The following is a 24,998-nucleotide window of genomic DNA, read 5'->3' on the forward strand; positions in this document are numbered from 1 at the left end:
CACCTTCAGAGTCCCTGCATCACAACTACAGAGTCCCTGCATCACACCTTCAGAGTCCCTGCATCACACCTTCAGAGTCCCTGCATCACTACAGAGTCCCTGCATCACAACTTCAGAGAGTCCATGCATCACAGCTACAGAGTCCCTGCATCACAACTACAGAGTCCCTGCATTACTACAGAGTCCCCGCATCACACCTTCAGAGTCCCTGCATCACACCTTCAGAGTCCCTGCATCACAACTACAGAGTCCCTGCATCACAACTGCAGAGTCCCTGCATCACTACAGAGTCCCCGCATCACAACTGCAGAGTCCCTGCATCACACCTTCAGAGTCCCTGCATCACTACAGAGTCCCTGCATCACAACTTCAGAGAGTCCATGCATCACAGCTACAGAGTCCCTGCATCACAACTGCAGAGTCCCTGCATTACTACAGAGTCCCCGCATCACACCTTCAGAGTCCCTGCATCACACCTTCAGAGTCCCTGCATCACAACTACAGAGTCCCTGCATCACAACTGCAGAGTCCCTGCATCACTACAGAGTCCCCGCATCACAACTGCAGAGTCCCTGCATCACACCTTCAGAGTCCCTGCATCACAACTGCAGAGTCCCTGCATCACACCTTCAGAGTCCCTGCATCACACCTTCAGAGTCCCTGCATCACAACTACAGAGTCCCTGCATCACAACTGCAGAGTCCCTGCATCACTACAGAGTCCCTGCATCACAACTGCAGAGTCCCTGCATCACACCTTCAGAGTCCCTGCATCACAACTACAGAGTCCCTGCATCACTACAGAGTCCCTGCATCACAACTTCAGAGAGTCCATGCATCACAGCTACAGAGTCCCTGCATCACAACTGCAGAGTCCCTGCATCACACCTTCAGAGTCCGTGCATCACAACTACAGAGTCCCTGCATCACAACTGCAGAGTCCCTGCATCACGCTTTCAGAGTCCCTGCATCACAACTACAGAGTCCCTGCATCACAACTGCAGAGTCCCCGCATCACAACTGCAGAGTCCCTGCATCACACCTTCAGAGTCCCTGCATCACAACTACAGAGTCCCTGCATCACAACTGCAGAGTCCCTGCATCACACCTTCAGAGTCCCTGCATCACAACTACAGAGTCCCCGCATCACAACTGCAGAGTCCCTGCATCACTACAGAGTCCCTGCATCACAACTGCAGAGAGTCCATGCATCACAAATACAGAGTCCCCGCATCACAACTGCAGAGTCCCCGCATCAGTACAGAGTCCGTGCATCACAACTACAGAGTCCCTGCATCACAACTACAGAGTCCCTGCATCACAACTGCAGAGTCCCTGCATCACTACAGAGTCCGTGCATCACACCTTCAGAGTCCCTGCATCACTACAGAGTCCCTGCATCACAACTTCAGAGAGTCCATGCATCACAACTACAGAGTCCCCGCATCACAACTGCAGAGTCCCCACATCACTACAGAGTCGTGCATCACAACTACAGAGTCCCCGCATCACAACTGCAGAGTCCCCGCATCAGTACAGAGTCCGTGCATCACAACTACAGAGTCCCTGCATCACAACTACAGAGTCCCTGCATCACAACTACAGAGTCCCTGCATCACTACAGAGTCCCTGCATCACAGCTACAGAGTCTCCGAATCACAACGGCAGAGTCCTTGTGTCACAACAAAGGATCCCCCATGACACAAAGAGGATCCTGCGTGCCACCCTAAGACCTGACACAGTCATATAAATAAATTAAAAAAAACTTTTTAAACAGATAATCAGCAATGACCTACCATATAGCACAGGAAACTCTGCTCAGTACTGTATAACAAATTAAATGGGGAAAGAATTTGCAAAAGAATAGATACGTGTACACATGTATAACTGAGCCACTTTTCTGTACGCCTGAAACTAACACAACATTGTTAATCAACAATACTCCAATATAAAATAAAAAGCTAAAAAAGAATTTCAGTTATTATTCTATGTGCAATGAGAAATTATTAATAACATTTAAATGGGGGCAAACGTATTACCGTGTGGTTCAGTTCAGTTCAGTTCAGTCGCTCAGTCGTGTCCGACTCTTTGTGACCCCATGAATAGCAGCATGCAGTATACATTTTATAAAAATCAGTCTGGTGTCAGTGTGGAAAATAGATTGGATGATTGTGTTAGGATTTGTAGATAGTATAGTTAGGAGGTTATTTAATAAGCCAGGCAAGAGACGAATGTATTTTAGATTTTAGTACTGACTGCATAAAAAAAAATATTGGATTTAAGACACCTTTGGTAGATGAATTCTTGGTTTGTGATCCTATTTTATGTGACAGGAAACAGTGGAAAAATACCAGGTTTGAGGGCAGAATAGAGGATGACCACACTTTCCGATGTGGACGTGTTAATTCTAAGGTACCTTTGGGAGTTTCAAGTGAGCAAGGCAGGTAGGTAGCTGGGGAGCAGCAGCATTAGAAAAAAATAAGAGGAAGGAAAATAGCTTATTCTAAATTCTGTTCAGTGATATTTTTTAAACATGTCCCTGTAGTGAACTTTGAGGACATTATGTGTAGTTTTAATTGTTATAACTAGAAGTGTATGATGATTTGATAATTAGCTTACAATGCCCAGTAGAACAACTTTGACTTCATCCTACCTACTGGGAATATTCTGGAAGCATTAAGGGAATTTAAAAACCTTTTAAGAATATGTTTGCAAATAGGACACAGAAATGTTATATCCTTCCAGTTTTTCGTTTCCAAGGAAAAGCAATGCTTAAATAATTGTGCTTCATTTCTGTACCTTTTATGCTACTTTGAGAAAACCAGCACATTTTCAGTTTCCCATATTTTACAGGAGCTGGGTGAGGATGCAGATATTTTCATAATTTTCACTATTATAGATTTGTAATTTGTCTTAATGATTAAAAAAATATCTAAATAAGATAGTAAAATCCTAGACAGGCCTTTTCCTTTTTTTTATGTCAGCAAACAAAACCTGAGCAAGCAAGTAAATGTTTGTTTAAACATGAATATTTGTTAGAATTTTTGCTATATAGATAACACATTCATTGAGGCATTTTTAAATAATAAACTTTGATTAATAGAAGAATGCCAAATAGAAAAAATAGCAGTGATAAGAAAAAATCAGAGTGCATTTTATAATACGAAGTTTTAAAAATTGAGATAAGCTATGCAACCCAAAGTTAACTTATTTGTAATTTTTCAGAATGGGAATTCTGGCTTCAGGTTTATTATATATAACAAAAATTCTTTACTTTCATGGAATCATGAGTATGCATGCTAAAGTCACTAAAGATAAATCAAAAGACTCTTTGTGCTATCTAACTCTTGAGAAAAAAATTTCATAAAAGTTACTTTTTTTGTCCAAATTTTATTAATACATTATAGGAACTAAAGCAAAGATAGCAATGACTTGGTTATTTGAGGTTCCAAAAGGAGTTGGGTCAATGTAAGCAGGGCAAATTTTTCTTAAGCTTCTTAATTTCCGATTAATATTTCTGATATATATATATGCTGCTTTTCTCATGGAACTGTTATTCTTTCACTCTCCTCTATTTCGATATTTACTATCTCTGCTCTCTCTCTCCAGGAAAACCACTGCTATAAACTTAGTGTCTTTTATTCACATGTTTCTCCATGTAAAAGAGAGATTTAAAAAACACATTGCTTGTTTTACAATGATGAGACCATAGATTTTATACTTCTTTGGATCTTGCACTTCAGAGATAACTATATATTGTGGAAATTCCAAAATTAAAATTAGGTAGAATAGCTCTTTTCTCATGACTGAGTTATATTTCTTAATATGAATGTACTCGGTCTATTTAACCATTCCATTATTGATGTGTCTGGGCTTTGTTGTTGTCCAGTTGCTAAGTCATGTGTGACTCTTTGCAATCCCAGGCAACTGCAGCATATCAGGCTTCCTTGACCTTCACTATCTCCCTGAGTTTACTCAAACTCATGTCCATTGAGTAGGTGATACCATCCAACCATCTTGCCCTCTGTTGCCCTCCTTCTCCTCCTGCCCTCAATCTTCACCAGCATCGGGGTCTTTCCCAATGAGACAGCTCTTCACTTCAGGTGGCCAAAGTATTGGAGCTTCAGCTTCAGTATCTGTCCTTCCAATGAATAAGGGTTGATTTCCTTTATGATTGACTGGTTTGATCTCCTTGATGTCCAAAGGACTCTCAAGAGTCCTCTCCAGCACCATGATTTGAAAGCATCAGATCTTTGGCGTTCAGTCTATTTTATGGTTCAACTCTCACATCCATACATGACTACTGGAAAAACCATAGCTTTGACTAGATGGACCTTTGTTGGCAAAGTGATGTCTTTGCTTTTTAATAAGCTGCCTAGGTTTGTCACATCTTTTCTTCCAAAGAGCAAGAGTCTTTTAACTCATGGTTGCAATCACCATCTACAGCGATTTTGGAACCCAGGAAAATAAAATCTGTCACTGTTTCTACCTTTTCCCCATCTATTTGCCATGAAGGGATGGACCGGATGCCATGATCTTACTTTTTTGAACACTGAGTTTTAAGCCAGCTTTTTTTCACTTTCCTCTTTCACCCTCATCAAGAGGATCTTTAGATCCTCTCATTTTCTGCCATTAGGATGGTATCATTTGCATATTTGAAGTTGTTGATATTTCTCCTGGCAATCTTGATACCAGCTGTGAGTCATCCAGCCCAGTATTTTGCATGATATACTTTGCATATAAGTTAAATGAGCAGAATGACAGTATATGGCCTTGACGTACTCCTTTCCCAATTTTGAGAATCCCATGAACAGCATGGTCTTTGCTACTCTGAATAATAATGCATGGACTATTCTTTGCCTATTTATCTTTGCATAGCAGTGCCTTTATTTCTAGAATATATATGTATATATATATATGAGTAATAGGTGAAAGGATATATGTATTTTAAAATTACATGAGATCGTATAAAATTGCTTTTCAAAAAGGCTGTCATAATTCATAGTTGCACAAGTAACATATGAAAGTAACATTTTTCTCACTTCAGTCAACATTGAGTATTTTCATTCATTTTAATTCCCGCTATTCTGATACATGAGAAAGGAGGTATCCACCTATTTGTATGTGTCTGTTCATGTGCACATGTGTGTATTGGTGACATAGAAATTTGAGCATATTTTCATTTTATTTATTGGTTATTTTGATTTATTCATCTGTAAACTTGCTTATTTTTATCCTTTATTCATACTTCTATTAGATTATTTGCCTTTTTTAAAATCTATGTGCTGTGTACTTAGTCACCTCTTTGCAACCACGTGGACTATAGCCCACCAGGCTCCTCTGTCCATGGGATTCTCCAGGCAAGAACACTGGAGTGGGTTGCCATTCCCTTCTCCAGTTGTTATCTATACTTAAGTTGTTGTATATTATGGACATAAATCTATGTCTTTCATAAACATACAAGATATCTTTCCAAACTAATTCTATATGCTTTGACTCTGTTGGATATTGTTTTGCTGTGCATTCAAGCTATCTATTTTACTGGCTTTCTTCTCTTGGACAATAATTTCTCTGTTCCCTATGTTACATTCTCAATTACTTAGACAATATCTATGGTGTAGGGTAGGAGACTAACCTTATTTACCAATCCTTCCAGACAGATAGCAGACAGTGTCCGCATAACCCATTAAATCAATTGTCCTTTTCCTACTGAACTGAAATATCATATTTGTTTAATGACACATTCCCATGTATATTGGAACCTACTTTTGAGCTCTGTATTCTGTGCCCTGATCCTCTGGCTTATTCTTATGCCACTATCTTAATGTTTTGATTATTACATCTCTACATTATTGTTCAACATCTGTTAAGGTATTCTGGACCATGTTTATATTTTTCTTGGGCAGAAGGAGAAGTTACTTCTTCCATATGAATTTTGATTCTAAAAACTGTAAGTTACCCATGTTAGATGGAAAAGGATTTGCATGAAATTTACTTGTCAATTTAGGTGAATATAATTTTAAAACATTTTATCACAGATGATTTTGAATGTTTATAAAAGCAGATAAGTGAAGGTACAAATTAAGAACTACTAATTAAATGAGAAGCACGTCTTTTATGTCAGTAACGTAAAAATTCACTGTTTTTGTGACTCTGTGAATTTTCCCTAACTTATTCTTTCATTTTAGAGATTAGCTGGTCAGATATGGAAAAAGAAAATACGACTCTAGTGACGGAGTTTGTTCTCACAGGACTCACAGATCTCCCAGGGCTGCAGGTCCCCCTGTTCCTGGTGTTCCTGGTCATCTACCTCACCACCATGGCGGGCAACCTTGGACTGATTTTTCTCATCTGGAAGGACCCCCATCTTCACACCCCCATGTACTCATTCCTGGGCAGCTTGGCCTTTGCAGATGCTTGCTCTTCATCTTCTGTGACTCCCAAGATGCTTATGAATTTTTTGTCCAAGGATCATATATCCCTCATTGAATGCATCACCCAATTCTATGTTTTTGCTTTTAGTGCCACCACAGAAAGTTTCCTCCTGGTGGTGATGGCCTATGACCGCTATGCAGCCATATGCAGCCCCTTGCTTTACCCAGTGGTGATGTCTGACAGACTCTGCACTTGGTTGATAAGTGCATCATATGCAATTGGTTTTCTGCATCCTATAATACATGTAGGATTATTATTTAGATTAACTTTCTGCAGGTCCAACATAATACATCATTTCTACTGTGAAATCTTGCCACTTTTTACAATTTCTTGCACTGATCCATCTATTAATGCTTTGGTGCTTTTTATTTCTGCCTCTTTTATACAAGTTTCTACTTTCATGACCATCATGGTCTCTTACACCTGTGTCCTCTTTGCCATCCTGAGAAAGAAGTCTGAAAAGGGCAGGAGCAAGGCCTTCTCCACGTGCAGCGCCCACCTGCTCTCTGTTTCCTTGTTCTATGGCACTCTCTTCTTCATGTATGTGCGTCCTGGTTCTGGCCCTGATCAGTATCAGGATAAAATGTATTCACTGTTCTACACGATTATAATTCCCCTGCTAAACCCCTTTGTTTATAGCCTAAGAAACAAAGAAGTTTTACTTGCATGTAGAAAACTGATAAAGAAATAAATATTTATTAGGAAATCTTTTATTATCCTTTACTTTTTCCTCTTTTTAAATAAAGCATAATGACTGGCTGTGGATTTTCACATAGTAGGGATTGAATGAACAGTTGTTAAATGCATTAATAATAATATTTACATTAGCTATACTTGTCTTAGTTATAAGTTAATCATCAAAATAATTAATGAACAATAAGAACAGTCATCACTGACTTTTTCTTGTTGTTTTAAATTCATCTCCAAGGATGGAACTGACACTGAATCCCCCAAATTATTAGGCCTTTGTAACATGAAAAAGCTCATGTGTTTCCAGAAACACATATTTAAAACTCTCGAACTTATATTCTTTTAGAGGAAGATGGTCTGTGTAAATGCTCTTTTGAAAATGTACTCATGCTCTCCAAAATAATTCTTGAACAAGTAATTTTTTGAAAACTTATATGCACATCAAATACTGTTAGACTAAATATGGCAACATATATTCCTCTTGAGGAACTTGAATTATTTCTAGATTTAAAAGTTTTGAAAATTACCTGAGATTTCCCTTGCATTTAATGAAAGATATTAAATTAGCAAATAGTTAAAACAATGAATTTTCCTGCAAGATAATAAAATGTTTAGTCTTCAAAAAAAATTTTTTTTAATTTATTAAGTAATCTTATTGAGTACCTTGTTCCGGGTGTACATACACCAGCTGCATACAGTTCCCCACCCTAGAATTGACAACAACCTGAAATAGCACAGTTGTTGTTCAACTCACAATTACATAATTTTTTCCCCTGGCGTTATTGTATATGACCTTGTCAATATCCTAGTGAACAATAAAGGAAAAGATGTTTCTATATACATGACACGTTTTCCTCACCCCTGGTCTATGTTTTTATTTAAAGAAATAAACTGTTGAATCATACCACACAAAAGCCCCAAGGTGAGTAAGGCTGACTTTAGGATGTCCACAGACCTTCATCTTCCCTAGACCCTGGTTCCTCTCACTGCATCTGAGCTCTGCCTTCTGCTGTGTGGGCTCATTTTAAGCAAGTTGTTCTCTGTTTGCTAATTTTCTTAGGAATTCCTATCCCCATCTCTCTGCAGTCAAGGCTGTCAGGAAGCATTTAACAAGAGGCTTCCTGCGTGCTGTTTTGGATCTGTCAGGAACCCTCTGGCCCTTATTAATTCCTGAATACTGAGGAATTAAGAGGAGAGGCATGCCTTTCCCGGGGCTGAGGAATCCAGGCATTTCTCATTATGGTGATAAGTACCCTCTTTCTTTTTATGGACCATACGGTAAAAGGTGATTGTTTGCAACTCTCTCTTTGATAGGGATCCTCTTATGTTTTGTAAGTCTGGAATTTTAATCTTTATCTTTGCTGAGAATAACCACCTTGTAAGACAGTATATATGTCCACGTCATGTTGATTAAAACACCTTTGCTCCATCAGAGCTTGGGTCCCCGTGTCTTTCTCTCTTTCTCTCTCTCTCTCTCTATTTCTGGCTAACTCCTTGGAGCGCAGAGGCCCGCTGAGCTCACTTTCTTGCCTGGGCTTCTAAGACCCTCTCGAGAAGGCGCCCTGTGCCTTCACCCCCTCGAGAGGGCGCCTGGTGCCTACTTACAGCAGCGTGAGCTCTAAGAACAGGGCTTTTTTGGCTTTCCACGCAAACCAGGGGATATCAGCCTCTTTCTCTCTCTCACTTTCTTATCGTCGACTCCGGACCACCAGGTTCCGGTCCATTAAAGGACCAACAAAGGCCAGTGGCAAGGTTTTCTCCCTCTTTTTTTAATGTGCTATACACTGGCCTTAGCTATATCATGCTCAATCACTTCAGTCGTGTCTGACTCTTTTCGACCCTAAGGGCTGTAGCCTGCCAGGCTCCTCTGTCCACGGGATTCCGCAGGCAAGAAAAATGGAATGGGTTGCCATGCCCTTCTCCTGGGGCTCTTCCTGACCCAGGGATTGAACCTGCGTTTCTTATGTCTGCTTCATTGGCAGACAGGTTCTTTACCACTAGTACCACCATATACATGCAGTGGCTATATGTTAATATATACATTTTCTGTGTTAGCTTATACCTTTATCACTTCTGAAATACTGATACTAATTTGGGGTACAATCTGGAGGCAGATGATTACTTTTTAACCCTTCTGTCAACACATGAGGATACATGTCAGGATCTGCCATCATCCCATCTACATGTCAAGGCTGCCATCTTACAGTCCCTCTGGTGAAAACCAGTCACAAGAAGTTCCAAAGTCAACAGGATAAAGAAAGTGAAGTTGCTCAGTTGTGTCCAACTCTTTGTGACCCCATGGACTGTAGCCTACCACGCTCCTCTGTCCATGGGATTTTCCAGGCAAGAGTACTGGAGTGGGTTGCCATTTCCTTCTCCAGAGGATCTTCCCAACCCAGGGATCGAACCTTGGTCTCCTGCATTGTAGGCAGAGACTTTAACCTCTGAGCCACCAGGGAAGTCAATAGGATGATATTTTTGTAAATTAAACAATAAAATTTTAATTTCTCATTTTTAGTATGTTTCTTTTCATGGTGGAAAAAGCTAGCAATTGCTTTTCAGCAATTCTGAAGGGTAGAGTTTCTAAATTCATTTATTTCCTTCTTTGGTATATGTTGATATGCCAGGTTTGGTGAATTTACCTTTCTTGTTTTTTCTGTATATAACTGGAGGGTTTAACCTTGGTACTCTGTTAAAAGGAAAACATTTCATAATAGGGGGGAAAGTCTACCTCATCTGGCCCTAGGAGATGATGAGGGAAAAACAGAAGATGCAATGGTAGGAGAGGACTCAGACATGCAGGTTTTAATCCCCCATCTGGAGAGGCTGGGGATTTGGAAAGTAAAGAGGAAAATTAGATGGGTATGAGTAATGTGTTATCTATTGCCATTTTAACAAATTAGCACTGTGGCTTAAAAAATTAAGCCACAGAAAGCTTAGTGACTTAAAACAATACTAATTTATTATATTACCTTTCTGTAGTGCAGAAGTCTTTTAAAAAATTTATTTATTGTAAATTGCAGGATAATTGCTTTACAATATTGTGTTGGTTTCTGCCATACATCAACATGAATCGGCCATAAGTACACATACGCCCCCTCCCTTTGAACTGCCCCTTCACCTCCCACCCCATCCCACCCCTCTAGGTTGCCACAGGCCATTGGTTTGGGCTCCCTGTGTTATGCAGCAGATTCCCACTGGCTACCCATTTTACATATGGTAATGTATGTGTTTCCATGCTACTCTCTCAACTCGTCCCACCCTCTCCTTCCCCCACTGTGTCCACACGTCTGTTCTCTATGTCCACATCACCACTGCTGCCTTGCAAACAGGTTCATCGGTACCATCTTTCTAGATTCCATATATATGCGTTTATATACAGCATTTTTCTCTTTCTGACTTAATTCCCTCTGTACAATAGGCTCTGTGCTCATCCATCTCATTGGAATTGATTCAAATGTGTCCCTTTATATGGCTGAATAATATTCCATTGTATATATGTACCACAGCTTCTTTATCCATTCATCTGTCAATGGGTAGCTAGGTTGCTTCCATGACCTAGCTATCGTAAATAGTGTCGCACGTAGTGCAGAAATCTGACATAGATCTCACTGGAGTAAAATCAAGGTATCAGTAGGGCTGAATCCCTTTCTGTATTCTGTGGGAAATAATTGTTTCCTTTCCTTTTCCAGCTTCTAGAGACTGTCCACATTCTTTGGCTCAGAGGCCTCTTCCTCTACCATCAAAGCCAGCACTGTTGCATCTCTCTGTGCCTGACTTTTGCAGTTACATTTTCTTTTGACCCTGATCCTTCTGTTTCCCTCTTCCACTTTAAGCACCCTTGTGATTGCAGTGGACCCACCCAGATAAATAAAGATAATCTCCCTATTTTAAGGTCTGCTGCAACACTAACTCCCTTTTTGCTATGCAACATAACATTTTTGCAGGATCACATCTTTGTGGAGGCATTATTTTGTTCATCCCAAAAATTTCAGAAAAGAGCTACTTATGCCTAAATTCCAGTTTAGGGCCTGAAAAGGAATCATGTCTGGCTCTGATCCTTCCTTTTCTGCTTCTATTCAACAAAATATTAGCGGTCCTAGCTACAGTAATCAAATAAGAAAAAGAAATAAAAGGTATCCAAATTGGAAGGGAAAAGTCAAAATTGTCACCATTTTTGGTGACATGATAAGCTATGCAGAGAACCCTAACATCTCCACACAAACATTATTAGAACTAATAATGAATTCAGCAAAGAAGCAGGATACAAGATTAAAACACATAAATGCTTGCATTTCTTTACACTAACAATGAAATATCAGAAAGAGAGTAAACATATATATATATCAGAAAGAGAGAGTGAAAAAAATCCCATTAAAAAGCATCAGCAAAACACCTTAGGAATAAACTTAACCAAGAGGGTGAAAGACACATATGCTGAAAACCATAAAACATTGATAAAGGAAATTGAAGATATTCAGAGAAATGAAAAGATATCCCATGCTCTTGTGTTGGAAGCATATTATCAAAATGACCATACCACCAAAAGCAATCTACAGACTTAATGTGATCCCTATCAAAATACTCAGGACATTTTCACAGAACTAGAACAAATAATCCTAAAGTTTATATAGAACCACAAAAGACCCAGAACTGCCAAAGCAAGTCTGAGAAAAAAGAACAAAGGTAGAGACATAACTCTCCAGTCTTCACGCTATACTACAAATCTACAAATCAGCATAGTATTGGCACAAAAATAGACTTATAGATAAATGGTACAGAATCACTCACCTACAGTCAATTAATCTTTGATAAAGGAGACAAAAGTATACAACGGAGAAAAGATAGTCTCTTCAAGAAGTAGTGTTAAGTTGGACAGCTACATGTGAATCATGAAATTAGAACACTGCTTCACACCATATACAAAAATAAACTCAAAATGGTTTAAAGACCTAACAGTGAGACATGAAACCATCTTCCCTAGTGGTGAAGAATCCCCCTGCCAGTGCAGGAGACACAGGTTCTATCTCTGGTCTGGGAGGATCCCACATACCACAAAGAAATGAAGCCAGTGAACCACAACTATTGAGCTTCTGCTCTAGAGCCCAGGAACTGCAACCACGGAGCCCACGTGCCAAAACTAATGAAGCCCATTAGTTTCATTCCAGGGCCCACGGTCTGAAACAAGAGAAGTCACCACAATGAGAGGCCTGCACACCGTGACTAGAGAGTTGCCCGTGCTCCCCGCAACTAGAGAAAAAGCTAGCACAGCAACAGAGATGCAATAGCCAAAATAAATAAATTAAAGAAAAAATAGCCAAATGGGACTTCATCAAAAATTTTTTTAAAAAGACATGAAGCCGCAAAAATTCTAGAAGAGAACATAGGCAAAACCTTCTCTGACATAAATCATAGCAATATTTTCTTAGATCATTTCTGCAAGGCAAAAGAAATGAAAGCAAAAATAAGCAAATGGGACCTAATTCAACCTCAAAGCTTTTAAATAACAAGGAAACCATTAACAAAATAAAAAGACATTCTACAGAACGGGAGAAAATACTTGCAAATGATGTGACTAACAAGGGGTTACTATCCAAAACATACAAATAATTCAAACACTCAATATTGGGGGAAAAAAAACCCAATAAAAAAACGGACAGAATTCTTGAATAGACACTTCTCCAAAGAGAAGGGTCAACAGGCACATAAAAAGATGCACAATATTACTAATTATTAGGGAAATGCAAATCAAAACCACAATGCAATATTACCTCACACTGGTCAAAATGGTTATCATCAAAAAGTGTACAAACAGTAAATGCTGGAGAGGATGTACAGAAAAGGAATCCTGTGTACACTGTTGAAGGGAATGTAAACTGGTGCAGCACCTATGAAAAAGAGTATGGAGTTTCCTTAAAAAACTAAAACTACAGGTACCATATGATCCAGCAATCCCACTCCTGGATATCATCTGCTTAATATGAAAACTCCAATTAAAAAACATACGTGCATCCCAATGTTCATCAGTTCAGTTCAGTTCAGTCACTTGGTTGTGTCTGACTCTTTGTGACCCCATAGACTGCAGCACTCCAGGCCTCCCTGTCCACCACCAACTCCCAGAGCTTACTCAAACTCATCTCCATTGAGTTGGTGATGCCATCCAACCACCTCATCCTCTGTCATCCCCTTCTCCTCCTGCCTACAATCTTTCTCAGCATCAGGGTCTTTCCATATGAATCAGTTCTTCGCATCAGGTGGCCAAAGTATTGGAGTTTCAGCTTCAGCATCAGTCCTTCCAATGAACAGCCAGGACTGATCTCCTTTAGGATTGGCTGGTTGGGTCTCCTTGCAGTCCAAGGGACTCTCAAGAGTCTTCTCCAACACCACAGTTCAAAAGTATCAATTCTTCAGCACTCAGCTTTCTTTATAGTCCAACTCTCACATCCATACATGACCACTGAAAAAACCATAGCCTTGACTAGACGAACCTTTATTGACAAGGCAATCTCTCTGCTTTTTAATATGCTGTCTAGGTTGGTCATAACTTTCCTTCCAAGGAGCAAGAGTCTTTTAATTTCATGGCTGCAGTCACCATCTGCAGTGATTTTGGAGTCCAAAAAGATAGTCTGTCACTGTTTCCACTGTTTCCCCATGTCACTTTGCCATGAAGTGATAGGACTAGATGCCATGATCTTAGTTTTCTGAATGTTGAGCTTTAAGCCAACTATTTCACTCTCCTCTTTCACTTTCATCAAGAGGCTCTTTAGTTCTTCACTTTCTGCCATAAGGGTGGTGTCATCTGTGTATCTGAGGTTATTGATATTTCTCCTGGCAATCTTGATTCAAGCTTGTGCTTCATCCAGCCTGGCATTCTGCATGATGTATTCTGCATATAAGTTAAATAAGTAAGGCGACAATATACAGCCTTGACATACTCTTTTTCCTATTTGGAACCAGTCTGTTGTTCCATGTCTAATTTTAACTGTTGCTTCTTGACCTGCATACAGATTTCTCAGGAGGCAGGTAAGGTGTTCATAGCAGCACTCTTTACAATAGTCCAGACATGGAAATAACTGCCACAGTGCCCATCAATATATGATTGACTTAACATATTTTAGGAAGATAACTCAACCGTAAAAAAGAATAAAATTTGCCATTTGCAGCAAGAAATGGACCTAGAGTATATTATACTTAGTAAAGCGGGTCAGACAAGGGCAAATATATCACTTATAAGTGGAATCTAAAACATAATACAAATGAATCTATATACAAAACAGAAACAGACTCATAGAAAATAAATTTATCGTTACCATATGGGAAAGTAGAGGAGGAGTAGGAGTATAGGATTAATTGATACAAACTACTGTACAGGAGACAGGGATCAATACCATCCCCAAGAAAAAGAAATGCAAAAAAGCAAAATAGCTGTCTGAAGAGGCCTTAGCAAATAGCTGTGAAGAGAAGAGAAGTGAAAGGCAAAGGAGAAAAGGAAAGATACACTCATTTGAATTCAGAGTTTCAAAGAATAGCAAGGAACATAAGAAAGCCTTCCTCAGTGATCAGTGCAAAGAAATAGAGGAAAACAATAGAATGGGAAAGACTAGAGATCTCTTCAAGAAAATTAGAGATACCAAGGGAACATTTCATGCAAAGATGGACTCAATAAAGGACAGAAATGGTATAGACCTAACAGAAGCAGAAGACGTTAAGAAGAGGTGGCCAGAATACACAGAAGAACTGTACAAAAAAGATCTTCATGACCCAGATAATCACGAAGGTGTGATCACTCACCTAGAACCAAACATCCTGGAATGTGAAGTCAAGTGGGCCTTAGGAAGCATCACTATGAACAAAGCTAGTGGAGGTGATGGAATTCCAGTGGAGCTATTTCAAGTCCTAAAAGATGATGCTGTGAAAGTGCTGCACTCAATATGCCAGCAAATTTGGAAAACTCAGCAGTGGCCACAGGACTAGAAAAGGTCAGGTTTCATTCCAATCTCTAGCAAAAGCAATGCCAAAGAGTGTTCAAATTACTGCACAATTGCACTTATCTCACACGCTAGTAAAGTAATGCTCAAAATTCTCCAAGCCAGGCTTCAGCAATATGTGAACTGTGAACTTCCAGATGTCCAAGCTGGCTTTAGAAAAGGCAGAGGAACCAGAGATCAAATTGCCAACGTCTGCTGGATCATGAAAAAAGCAAGAGAGTTCCAGAAAAACATCTATTTCTGCTTTATTGACTATGCTGAAAACTTTGATTGTGTGGATCACAATAAACTGTGGAAAATTCTGAAAGAGATGGGAATACCAGACCACCTGACCTGTCTCTTGAGAAACCTGTATGCAGGTCAGGAAGCAAGAGTTAGAACTGGACATGAAACAACAGACTGGTTCCAAATAGGAAAAGGAATATGTCAAGGCTGTATATCGTCACCCTGCTTATTTAACTTATATGCAGAGTACATCATGAGAAACGCTGGGCTGGAAGAAGCACAAGCTTGAATCAAGATTGCCAGGAGAAATATCAATAACCTCAGATACACAGATGACACCACCCTTATGGCAGAAAGTGAAGAACTAAAGAGCCTCTTGATGAAAGTGAAAGAGGAGAGTGAAATAGTTGGCTTAAAGCTCAACATTCAGAAAACTAAGATCATGGCATCTAGTCCTATCACTTCATGGCAAAGTGACATGGGGAAACAGTGGAAACAGTGACAGACTATCTTTTTGGACTCCAAAATCACTGCAGATGGTGACTGCAGCCATGAAATTAAAAGACTCTTGCTCCTTGGAAGGAAAGTTATGACCAACCTAGACAGCATATTAAAGAGCATAGACATTACTTGGTCAACAAAGGTCTGTCTTGTCAAGGCTATTGTTTTCCCAGTAGTCATGTATGGATGTGAGAGTTGGACTATAAAGAAAGCTGAGTGCTGAAGAATTGATACTTTTGAATTGTGGTGTTGGAGAAGACTCTTGAGAGTCCCTTGGACTGCAAAGAGATCCAACCAGTCCACCCTAAAGGAGATCAGTCCTGGCTGCTCATTGAAAGGAATGATGCTGAAGCTGAAACTCCAATACTTTGTCCACCTGATGCCAAGAGCTGACTCATTTGAAAAGACCCTTTTGCTGGGAAAGATTGAGGGCAGAAGGAGAAGGGGACGACAGAGGATGAAGTGGTTGGATGGCATTACCGACTCAATGGAGATGAGTTTGAGTAAGCTACAGGGTTGGTGATAGACAGGGAGGCCTGGCGTGCTGTGGTCCATGGGCTCATGAAGTGTTGGACAGGACTGAGCAACTGAACTGAACTGAATGCAAGGAAGTGCCATAGCTGAGTTTGATGGAGAGAACAAAGTATCACCTTGAAATCCTAGCTTTTTGTTGAGTTAGGGACGAAATAAGAATTGGGTTTGACTGCCTTGAAGAAAGGCTAAGAATATTCTATACATAAGAAGGAGGGTCTAGACTAGTCTAACCTAGTGGAGTCCATACGCAGGACTAGGTACCTCCCTTCAGGAGTGCCATGTGGTGCTGCCCAGTGATTTCACTTAGTCACTCAGCTGTGTCCAACATTTGTGACCCCATGGACTGTGGCCCAGCAGCCTCCTTTGTCCATGGGATTTTTCAGGCAAGAAGACTGGAGTGGGTTGCCATTTCCTCCTTCAGGGGATCTTGCGGAGCCAGGGATCCAACCTGCATTTCCTGTGTCTCCTGCATTGTAGGCAGATTCTTTACTTGCTGAACCATGGAGGGAGCCTCAAGAAGGAGGGTAAAAAAGGTAAATGATAATCAGAAGAAGTAAAGTTGAAGAAATAATTAGCCTATAACCAAATCCATGTTCTTGTCTTCCTGGATACACAGTCTCCCTTCTCGGTACACTGCAGTGTTATGATTGATTTTAGGATTGAAAGTGATATACGTCACTTACATTTCTAGTTCATAAGCCCCTCACAGTCAGAATCCCCTGTGAATTTCCCCCTTCCAGCTTGATCCAGATGAGAACTGGATCAACGAAGAAAGTCATGTGTGGGGACTTCCCTGGCAGTCTAGTGGTTAAGACTTCCCCTTCCACTGCAGTGGATGCAGGTTGAATCCCTGACTGGAGAGCTAGGATCTCACACGCCTCGTGGCCAAAATGCCAAGGCTTAAAGCAGAAACAATACTGAAACTTACGTGTGGAAAATGCCTGAATGATAAGATGGAGCCTAGGACTCTGCATCATCAGTTAGGGTAGAAGAGTCTATCAATTAGGAACATGTGATTTATACTTATCGTGAATGAGAAATTAACTTCTATTTTGTCAGTTTACTTAGATATTTAAAAATATCTGTAAGTTCAGTTAACGTTACTGTAAAAAATACACACATACAATGCAATAAAATTCCTTAACTGCACTCACTTAATTATTGGGCCTATTCCTCAGTACAGGGACATGAATATGAGGCTTAAGGATTTCAGTTGTTAACAGAAACAGTCCTACAGACTTAGAGAGCGAACTTATGGTGACCAGAGGGTTAGGGGTCAGAGAGAGGGCTAGATCGGGAGTCCGGGATTGATATGTAGACACTGCTACATTTAAAATGGGTGATGGAGCTTCCCTGGTGGTGCAGTGATTAAGAGTCTGCCTTGGAGTGGGGGGACATGGGTTTGATCCCTGGGCAGGGAACAGGGGTCCCACATGCTGGGGAGCAGCCGAGCCTCTGTGCCCCAACTACAGAGTCCATGCTCCACAACTGCAGAGCCAGTAGTGACAGGGTGTAGTTATGCAACCCCAGAGCCCGCAGAATAGATACGTGTACATGTATAACTGAGTCACTTTTGTGTACACCTGAAACCAGCACATCATTGTTAATCAGCAATACTCCAGTATAAAATAAAAAGCTAAAAAAAGAATTTCAGTTGTCATTTTATGTGCAATGAGAAATTATGAACACCATTTAAATGGGGGCAAGCACGTGTTATGGTGTGGTAGTGAAACAGTATACATTTTATAAAAACCAGTCCTGTGTCAGTGTGGAAAATAGATAGGATGACTGTGTTAGGAGACGCAGATAGTAGAGTTAGGAGGTTATTTAATAAGCCAGGGAAGAGATGAATGTATTTTAGATTTTAGTACTGACTGCATAAAAAGAAATATTGGATTTAAGACATCACTGGTAGAGCAACTCCTGGTTTGTGACCCTGTTTTCTGTGACAGGAAACACTGGAAGAATACCAGGTTTGACGGCGGAATAGAGGATGACCACACTTTCTGATTTGGACGTGTTACTTCAGGTACCTTTGGGAGTTTCAAGTGAGCAAGTCAGGTAGGTAGTTGGGGAGTGGCAGCATTAAAAAAAAAAAAAAGAGGAAGGAAAGCAAGCTTATTCTAAATTCTGTTCAGAGATATTTTTAAACATGTCCCAGAGTGAACCTTGAGGGCACAATGAGTAGTTTTAATTGTTATAACTATAAGGGTATGATGATTTGATGATTAGCTCACAATGCCCAGCAGAACAACTTTGACTTCATCTTACCTACTGGGAATACCTTGGAAGCATTAGGGAATTTAAAAACTTTTTAAGAATGGGTTTGCAAATAAGAGAAAGAAATGTTACATTCTTCCAGTTTTGTGTTTCCAAGAAAAAGCAATGCATACATAATTGTGCTTCATTTCTGTACCTTTTATGTTACTTTGAGAAAACCAGCACATTTTCAGTTTTTCATATTTTACAGGAGTTGGGTGAGGATGCAGACATTTTCATATTTTCATTATTATAGCTTTGTAACTTGTCTGTATGATAAGAAAATATCTAAGTAAGATATTAAAACCCTAGACAGGCCTTTTCCTTTTTTAAGCCAGCAAACAAAATCTGGGCAAGCAAGTAAATGTTTGTCTAAACACGAATATTTCTGTTAGAATTTTTGCTGTGTAGATAACACATTTATTGAGATATTTCTTAATAAGAAACTTTGTTTAATAGAAGAATTAAAAATAGAAAAAGTAGTGATAAGAAAAAAAATCAAGGTTTATTTTATAAATATGAAGTTTTAAAAATTAAGACATAAGCTATGAACCCTAAAGTTAACTTACTTGTAATTTTCGGAATGGGAATTCTGGCTTCAGGCTTATTATATATAATAAAAATTCTTTAATTTCATGGAATCATGAATATGTATACTAAAGTCACTAAAGGTAACTTCAAAAGGCTCTGTGCTATCTAAGTCTTGAAAAAAAATTCACGAAAGTTACTATTCTTGTCTAAATTATATTAATACATTATAGGAACTAAGAGTAAGGATAGCAATGATTTAGTTATTTGAGATTCTAAAAAGAGTTGGGCCAATTTATCCAGGATAAGTATTTCTTAAGTTTCTTAATTTCCAATTAAAATTTCTGAGATATATATATATATATATATATATATATATATATATATTTGCTGCTTTTCTCATGGAACTGTTATTCTGACTTTTACTCTCCTCTACTTCAATTATTACCATCTCTACTTTCACTCCAGAAAAACCAGTGCTATAAACTTAATGTCTATTCACGTTTCTCAATGTAAAAGAGAGAGTTAAAAAATACATTGCTTGTTCTACAATGATGAGACCATAGATTTTACACTTCTTTGGATCTTGCTTTTCTGAGATAATTATACATTGTGGAAATTCCAAAATTATAATTAGGTAGAATAGCTCTTTTTTCATAATTGAATTATATGCCATAATATGAATGTACTCTGGTTTATTTAACCATTTCACTGTTGACGCATCTTGTCTTTGCTGTCGTGTTCAACTCTTTGCTATCCCATGGACTGCAGCATGCCAGCCTTCCTTGTCCTTCACTGTCTCCCAGAATTTGCTCAAACTCATGTCCACTGAGTTGGTGATGCCATTCAACCATTTCATCCTCTGTCAACCCCTTCTCTTCTTGCTCTCAATCTTTTCCAGCATCAGGGTCTTTTCCAATGAGTCAGCTATTCTCATCAGGTGGCCAATGTATTGAAGCTTCAGCTTCAGCATCAGTCCTTCCAATGGATATTAAGGAGTGATTTCCTTTAGGATTGACTTGTTTGATCTCCTTGAAGTCCAAGGGACTCTCAAGAGTCTTCTCCAGCACCACAATTTGAAAACATCAATTCTTTGGTGTTCAGCCTTCTTTATGCCAACTCACAAGTCTGTGAATGACTATTGGAAAGACCATAGCTTTGACAAGATGAACCTTTGTTAGCATAGTGATATCTTTACTTTGCTGTCTAGGTTTGTCATAGCTCTTTTTCCAAGGAGGAAATGTCTTTTAATTTTGTGACTGCAGTCACCATCTACAGTGATTTTCAATGTCAAGAAAATAAAATCTGTCACTGTTCCCACTTTTTCCCCATCCACTTGCCATGAAGTGATGGGACTGGATGCCATGATCTTACATTTTTGAATGTTGAGTTTTAAGCCAGGTTTTTCACTCTTGTCTTTCACCCTCCTCAAAAGGCTCTTTAGTTCCTCATTAAGGTGGTATCATCTGCATATTTGAGGTTGTTGATATTTCTTCAGCAATCTTGATTCCTTGACTGTGAGTCATCCAGCTCAGCATTTCTCATGAGGTACTCTGCATATAAGTTAAATAAGCAAGATGACAATATATAGCCTTGATGTACTCCTTTTCCAATTTTGAGTACCCCATGAATAGCATGGTCTTTGCTACTCTGAACAATAATGAAGTAAATATTCTTTGTATATTTATATTTGCATAGCAGTGCTTTTATTTCTAGGATATATATATGTATATATATATAAATGATAGATGAAAAGATATATGTATTTTAAAAACTTAAATGGGATTGCATGATTTTTTTTTTTCAAAAAGGCTGTTGCAATTCATAGTTCCACAAGTAACATATGAAAGTACCACTTTTCTCACTTGAGTTAACATTGAGTATTTTTATTCATTTTAATTTCTGCTATTCTGATATATGAGAAAGGAAATGTCCTTCTATTTTTGTGTTTCTGTTCTTATTCACATGTGTGTATTTGTGACAGAGAAATTTTGGCATCTTTTCATTTTATTTATTGGTTATTTTGATTTCTTCATCTGTAAACTTGCTTATTCTTCTCATTTACTCATTCTTCTATTAGATTGTTTGCCTTTTTAAATCTATTCTTAAGTTATTTTATATTATAGACATAAATCTATGTCTTTCATATACATGGAGGATATATTTCCAAACTAATTATATACCCTTTAACTCTATTGTTTTGCTATGCATTCAAGCTATCTATTTTACTGGCTTCCTTCTCTTGGACAACAATTTCTCTATTTCCTATGTTACATCATTGTCTTCTCACTACTTAGACAATACCTATGGTGTGGGGTAGGAGACTAACCTTATTTACTAATCCTTCCATACAGATAGCAAAGAGTGTCAGCATAACCCATTAAATCAGCTGTCCTTTTCCTACTGAACTGAAATATTGTATTTGTTTCATGCTATGTTCCCATTTATACTGGAACTACTTCTGAGTTCTCTATTCTGTCTCACTGATCCTCTGTCTTCTTCTTATGCCACTATCTTAATGTTTTTATTACTATGTCTCTACATTATTGTTCAACATCAACTAAGGTATTCTTGACTACCTTATATTTTTCTTGGGCAGAATGAGAAGTTATTTTCTTCCATATGAATTTTAATGAGTTCAAGCAATTCTAAAAACTGTAAGTTACCCATGTTAGATTGAAAAGGATTTGCACTTAAATTTGGTAAATGCAAATTTATCTATCAATTTAAGTGAATCTAATTTTAAAACATTTTATTACAGATAATTTTGAAATATATATATATAAAAGTAGATAAGTGAAGGTACAAATTAAGAGCCACTAATTAAATGAGAAGCATGTCTTATATGTCAGTAACGTAACAATTATGACTCTTTTCTGAATATTCCCCCACGTATTCTTTCATTTTAGTGATTAGCTGGTCAGATATGGCAGAAGAAAACAAGACCCTGGTGACGGGGTTTGTTCTCACAGGACTCACAGATCTCCCAGGGCTGCAGGTCCCCCTGTTCCTGGTGTTCCTGGTCATCTACCTCACCACCATGGCGGGCAACCTTGGACTGATTTTTCTCATCTGGAAGGACCCCCATCTTCACACCCCCATGTACTCATTCTTGGGCAGTTTAGCCTTTGCAGATGCTTGTTCTTCATCTTCCGTGACTCCGAAGATGTTTATAAATTTTTTATCAAAGAATCATGTAATACCTCTCTTTGACTGTCTGATCCAATTTTATTTTTTGGGGTCTAGTGCCACCACAGAATGTTTCCTCCTGGTGGTGATGGCCTATGACCGCTACGCAGCCATATGCAACCCTTTGCTTTATTCAGTAGTCATGTCCAACAGACTCTGTATTCAGTTTATAGGTGTTTCATATTTCCTTGGTTTTCTACATTCAGCCATTCACGTGGGTTTGTTATTCAGATTAACTTTCTGTAGGACCAATGTAATACATTATTTCTACTGTGAAATTTTACAACTGTTCAAAATTTCTTGCACTGATTCTACCCTTAACACACTTCTGGTGTTTATCTTTTCAGCTTTTATACAAGCTTCTACTTTTATGACCATCATGGTCTCTTACACCTGTGTCCTCTTTGCCATCCTGAAAAAGGAGTCTGAAAAGGGCAGGAGCAAAGCCTTCTCCACGTGCAGCGCCCACCTTCTCTCTGTTTCCTTGTTCTATGGTACTCTCTTCTTCATGTATGTGCGTCCTGGGTCTGGCCCCTCTGAAGATCAGAGCAAAATATATTCTTTATTTTATACCATAATAATTCCTCTACTAAATCCTTTTATTTACAGCCTGAGAAACAAAGAGGTTATAAGTGCTTTGAGAAGAATAATGAAGAAATGAATAGTTGCTAGACAGTTTTCAAACTGTTTCTTTTTTACTGTCTTCTAAAAATGCCCCCTTTCTTAAAGATTTGCCATGGCTCTGCCATTTCATCAGAGAACTAGAGGTCAGCATGGTCTGTGAAGTTCTGACTATTTTTTTTACTTGGATATGGGACCAGTGAAAGTTTGGTAACTTACCTAAAACTAGTTCATTTAGAAACACTGTGCTCCATCTTTATCTAAACACTAAGCTTTCACAAATTAGCCATTTTCCTGAGACTTAAAAAATTCCAGATAGTAATTGACAGTTTATAAGAAACAGCTCTGAGACTGGCATATAGGGTTAGTCACTAAGTTCCTTACCCAGTTCACTGCTCTGGCCCTGCCAGGTAATAAAGCGTCACTGTTCTCTTCCATACACAATAACTACAGTAGATGGATAAAAGTCTACTTCTTGACAGAATGCATTCCTGAGGAGAAATGTATTGTTTAGTGATAAAAGTTAGGAAAAAGTAAAAGGTTCTAAAAATGTGGTGGATCTTAGAAAGAAAAATGGACACTGGGAAGACCCAGAGGAATCGGGTGGAGAGGGAGGTGGGAGGGGGGATCGGGATGGGGAATACATGTAAATCCATGGCTGATTCATGTCAATGTATGACAAAACCCACTACAATATTGTAAAGTAATTAGCCTACAACTAATAAAAATATATGAAAAAAAAAAAAGAAAAATGGAAGCAGGCATGAATTAAAGAGTGGAGGATTAAAATTAACCACAGCTCCTACTTGTAACTCCACATACTATTTTCTTCAGGAATATTGCCCGTAGCATAATATAGCATGATATTCAATAACTTATAAGTTTAGGAATATTTCAGTGTAATAAAAAGCAATCTCAGAGATCAGCCTTGGCTGCATTACTATTCCTATCAGTTTTTATCAGTTTTGGTTCAGTTCAGTTCAGTCGCTCAGTCGTGTCCGACTCTTTGCGACCCCATGAATTGCAGCACGCCAGGCCTCCCTGTCCATCACCAACTCCCGGAGTTTACTCAAACTCATGTCCATCGAGTCGGTGATGCCATCCAGCCATCACATCTTCTGTCGTCCCCTTCTCCTCCTGCCCCCAATCCCTCCCAGAATCAGGGTCTTTTCCAATGAGTCAACTCTTCGCATGAGGTGGCCAAAGTATTGGAGTTTCAGCTTCAACATCAGTCTTTCCAGTGAACACCCAGGACTGATCTCCTTTAGGATTGACTACTTGGATCTCCTTGCAGTCCAAGGGACTCTCAAGAGTCTTCTCCAACACCACAATTCAAAAGCATCAATTCTTTGGTGCTCAGCTTTCTTTATAGTCCAACTCTCACATCCATACATGACCACTGGAAAAACCATAGCCTTGACTAGACGGACCTTTGTTGGCAAAGTAATGTCTCTGCTTTTTAATATGCTGTCTAGGTTGGTCATAACTTTCCTTCCAAGGAGTAAGTGTGTTTTCATGGCTGCAATCATCATCTGCAGTGATTTTGGAGCCCCCCAAAATAAAGTCAGCAACTGTTTCCACTGTTTCCTCATCTATTTGCCATGAAGTGATGGGACCGGATGCCATGATCTTAGTTTTCTGAATGTTGAGCTTTAAGCCAATTTTTTCACTCTCTTCTCTCACTTTCCTCAAGAGACTTTTTAGTTCTTCTTCACTTTTTGCCATAAGGGTTATCAGTTTAGTAAAGCTAACTAGGAGGAAGGCAAGGAGCCAAGATCAGAGATAAGAACCTAGTTTAGTATGTAAAGATATGGGTGAAAACTTGTGTCAGTGAATTCCCTACCACTAATGTACTTCGATTTGGAATGTGTTCATATATGTATTCAAGCACATACAGGGGGTCTTGGAATGAATTCCCCACAGATAAGGGGGGAATATATATATTCCAGTTTATTTCAAAAGTATTAAATAGACATAAATAATTCAAATCCTCTGTTAGCAAAACAATGTTCCTTGGACAATCTGCTTT

General features: G+C 39.0%; 2 protein-coding genes across 2 annotated transcripts; both read left to right on the plus strand.

Moving 5' to 3' along the window:
* Positions 1-6,204: 6,204 nt before the first annotated feature.
* On the plus strand, positions 6,205-7,125 carry LOC133050127 (olfactory receptor 5AC1-like). The gene has a single exon (XM_061134256.1). The coding sequence runs from the start codon at positions 6,205-6,207 to the stop codon at positions 7,123-7,125; it is 921 nt and encodes a 306-aa protein (XP_060990239.1).
* Positions 7,126-22,076: 14,951 nt separating this feature from the next.
* Positions 22,077-23,009, plus strand: LOC133050041 (olfactory receptor 5AC1-like). The gene has a single exon (XM_061134156.1). It carries the CDS (start codon positions 22,086-22,088, stop codon positions 23,007-23,009), a length of 924 nt encoding a protein of 307 aa, XP_060990139.1. The 5' UTR covers positions 22,077-22,085.
* Positions 23,010-24,998: the final 1,989 nt, after the last annotated feature.

This window comes from Dama dama, chromosome 31 (genome assembly GCF_033118175.1).
Source record: "Dama dama isolate Ldn47 chromosome 31, ASM3311817v1, whole genome shotgun sequence".
In the NCBI taxonomy this organism is placed as follows: domain Eukaryota; kingdom Metazoa; phylum Chordata; class Mammalia; order Artiodactyla; family Cervidae; genus Dama; species Dama dama.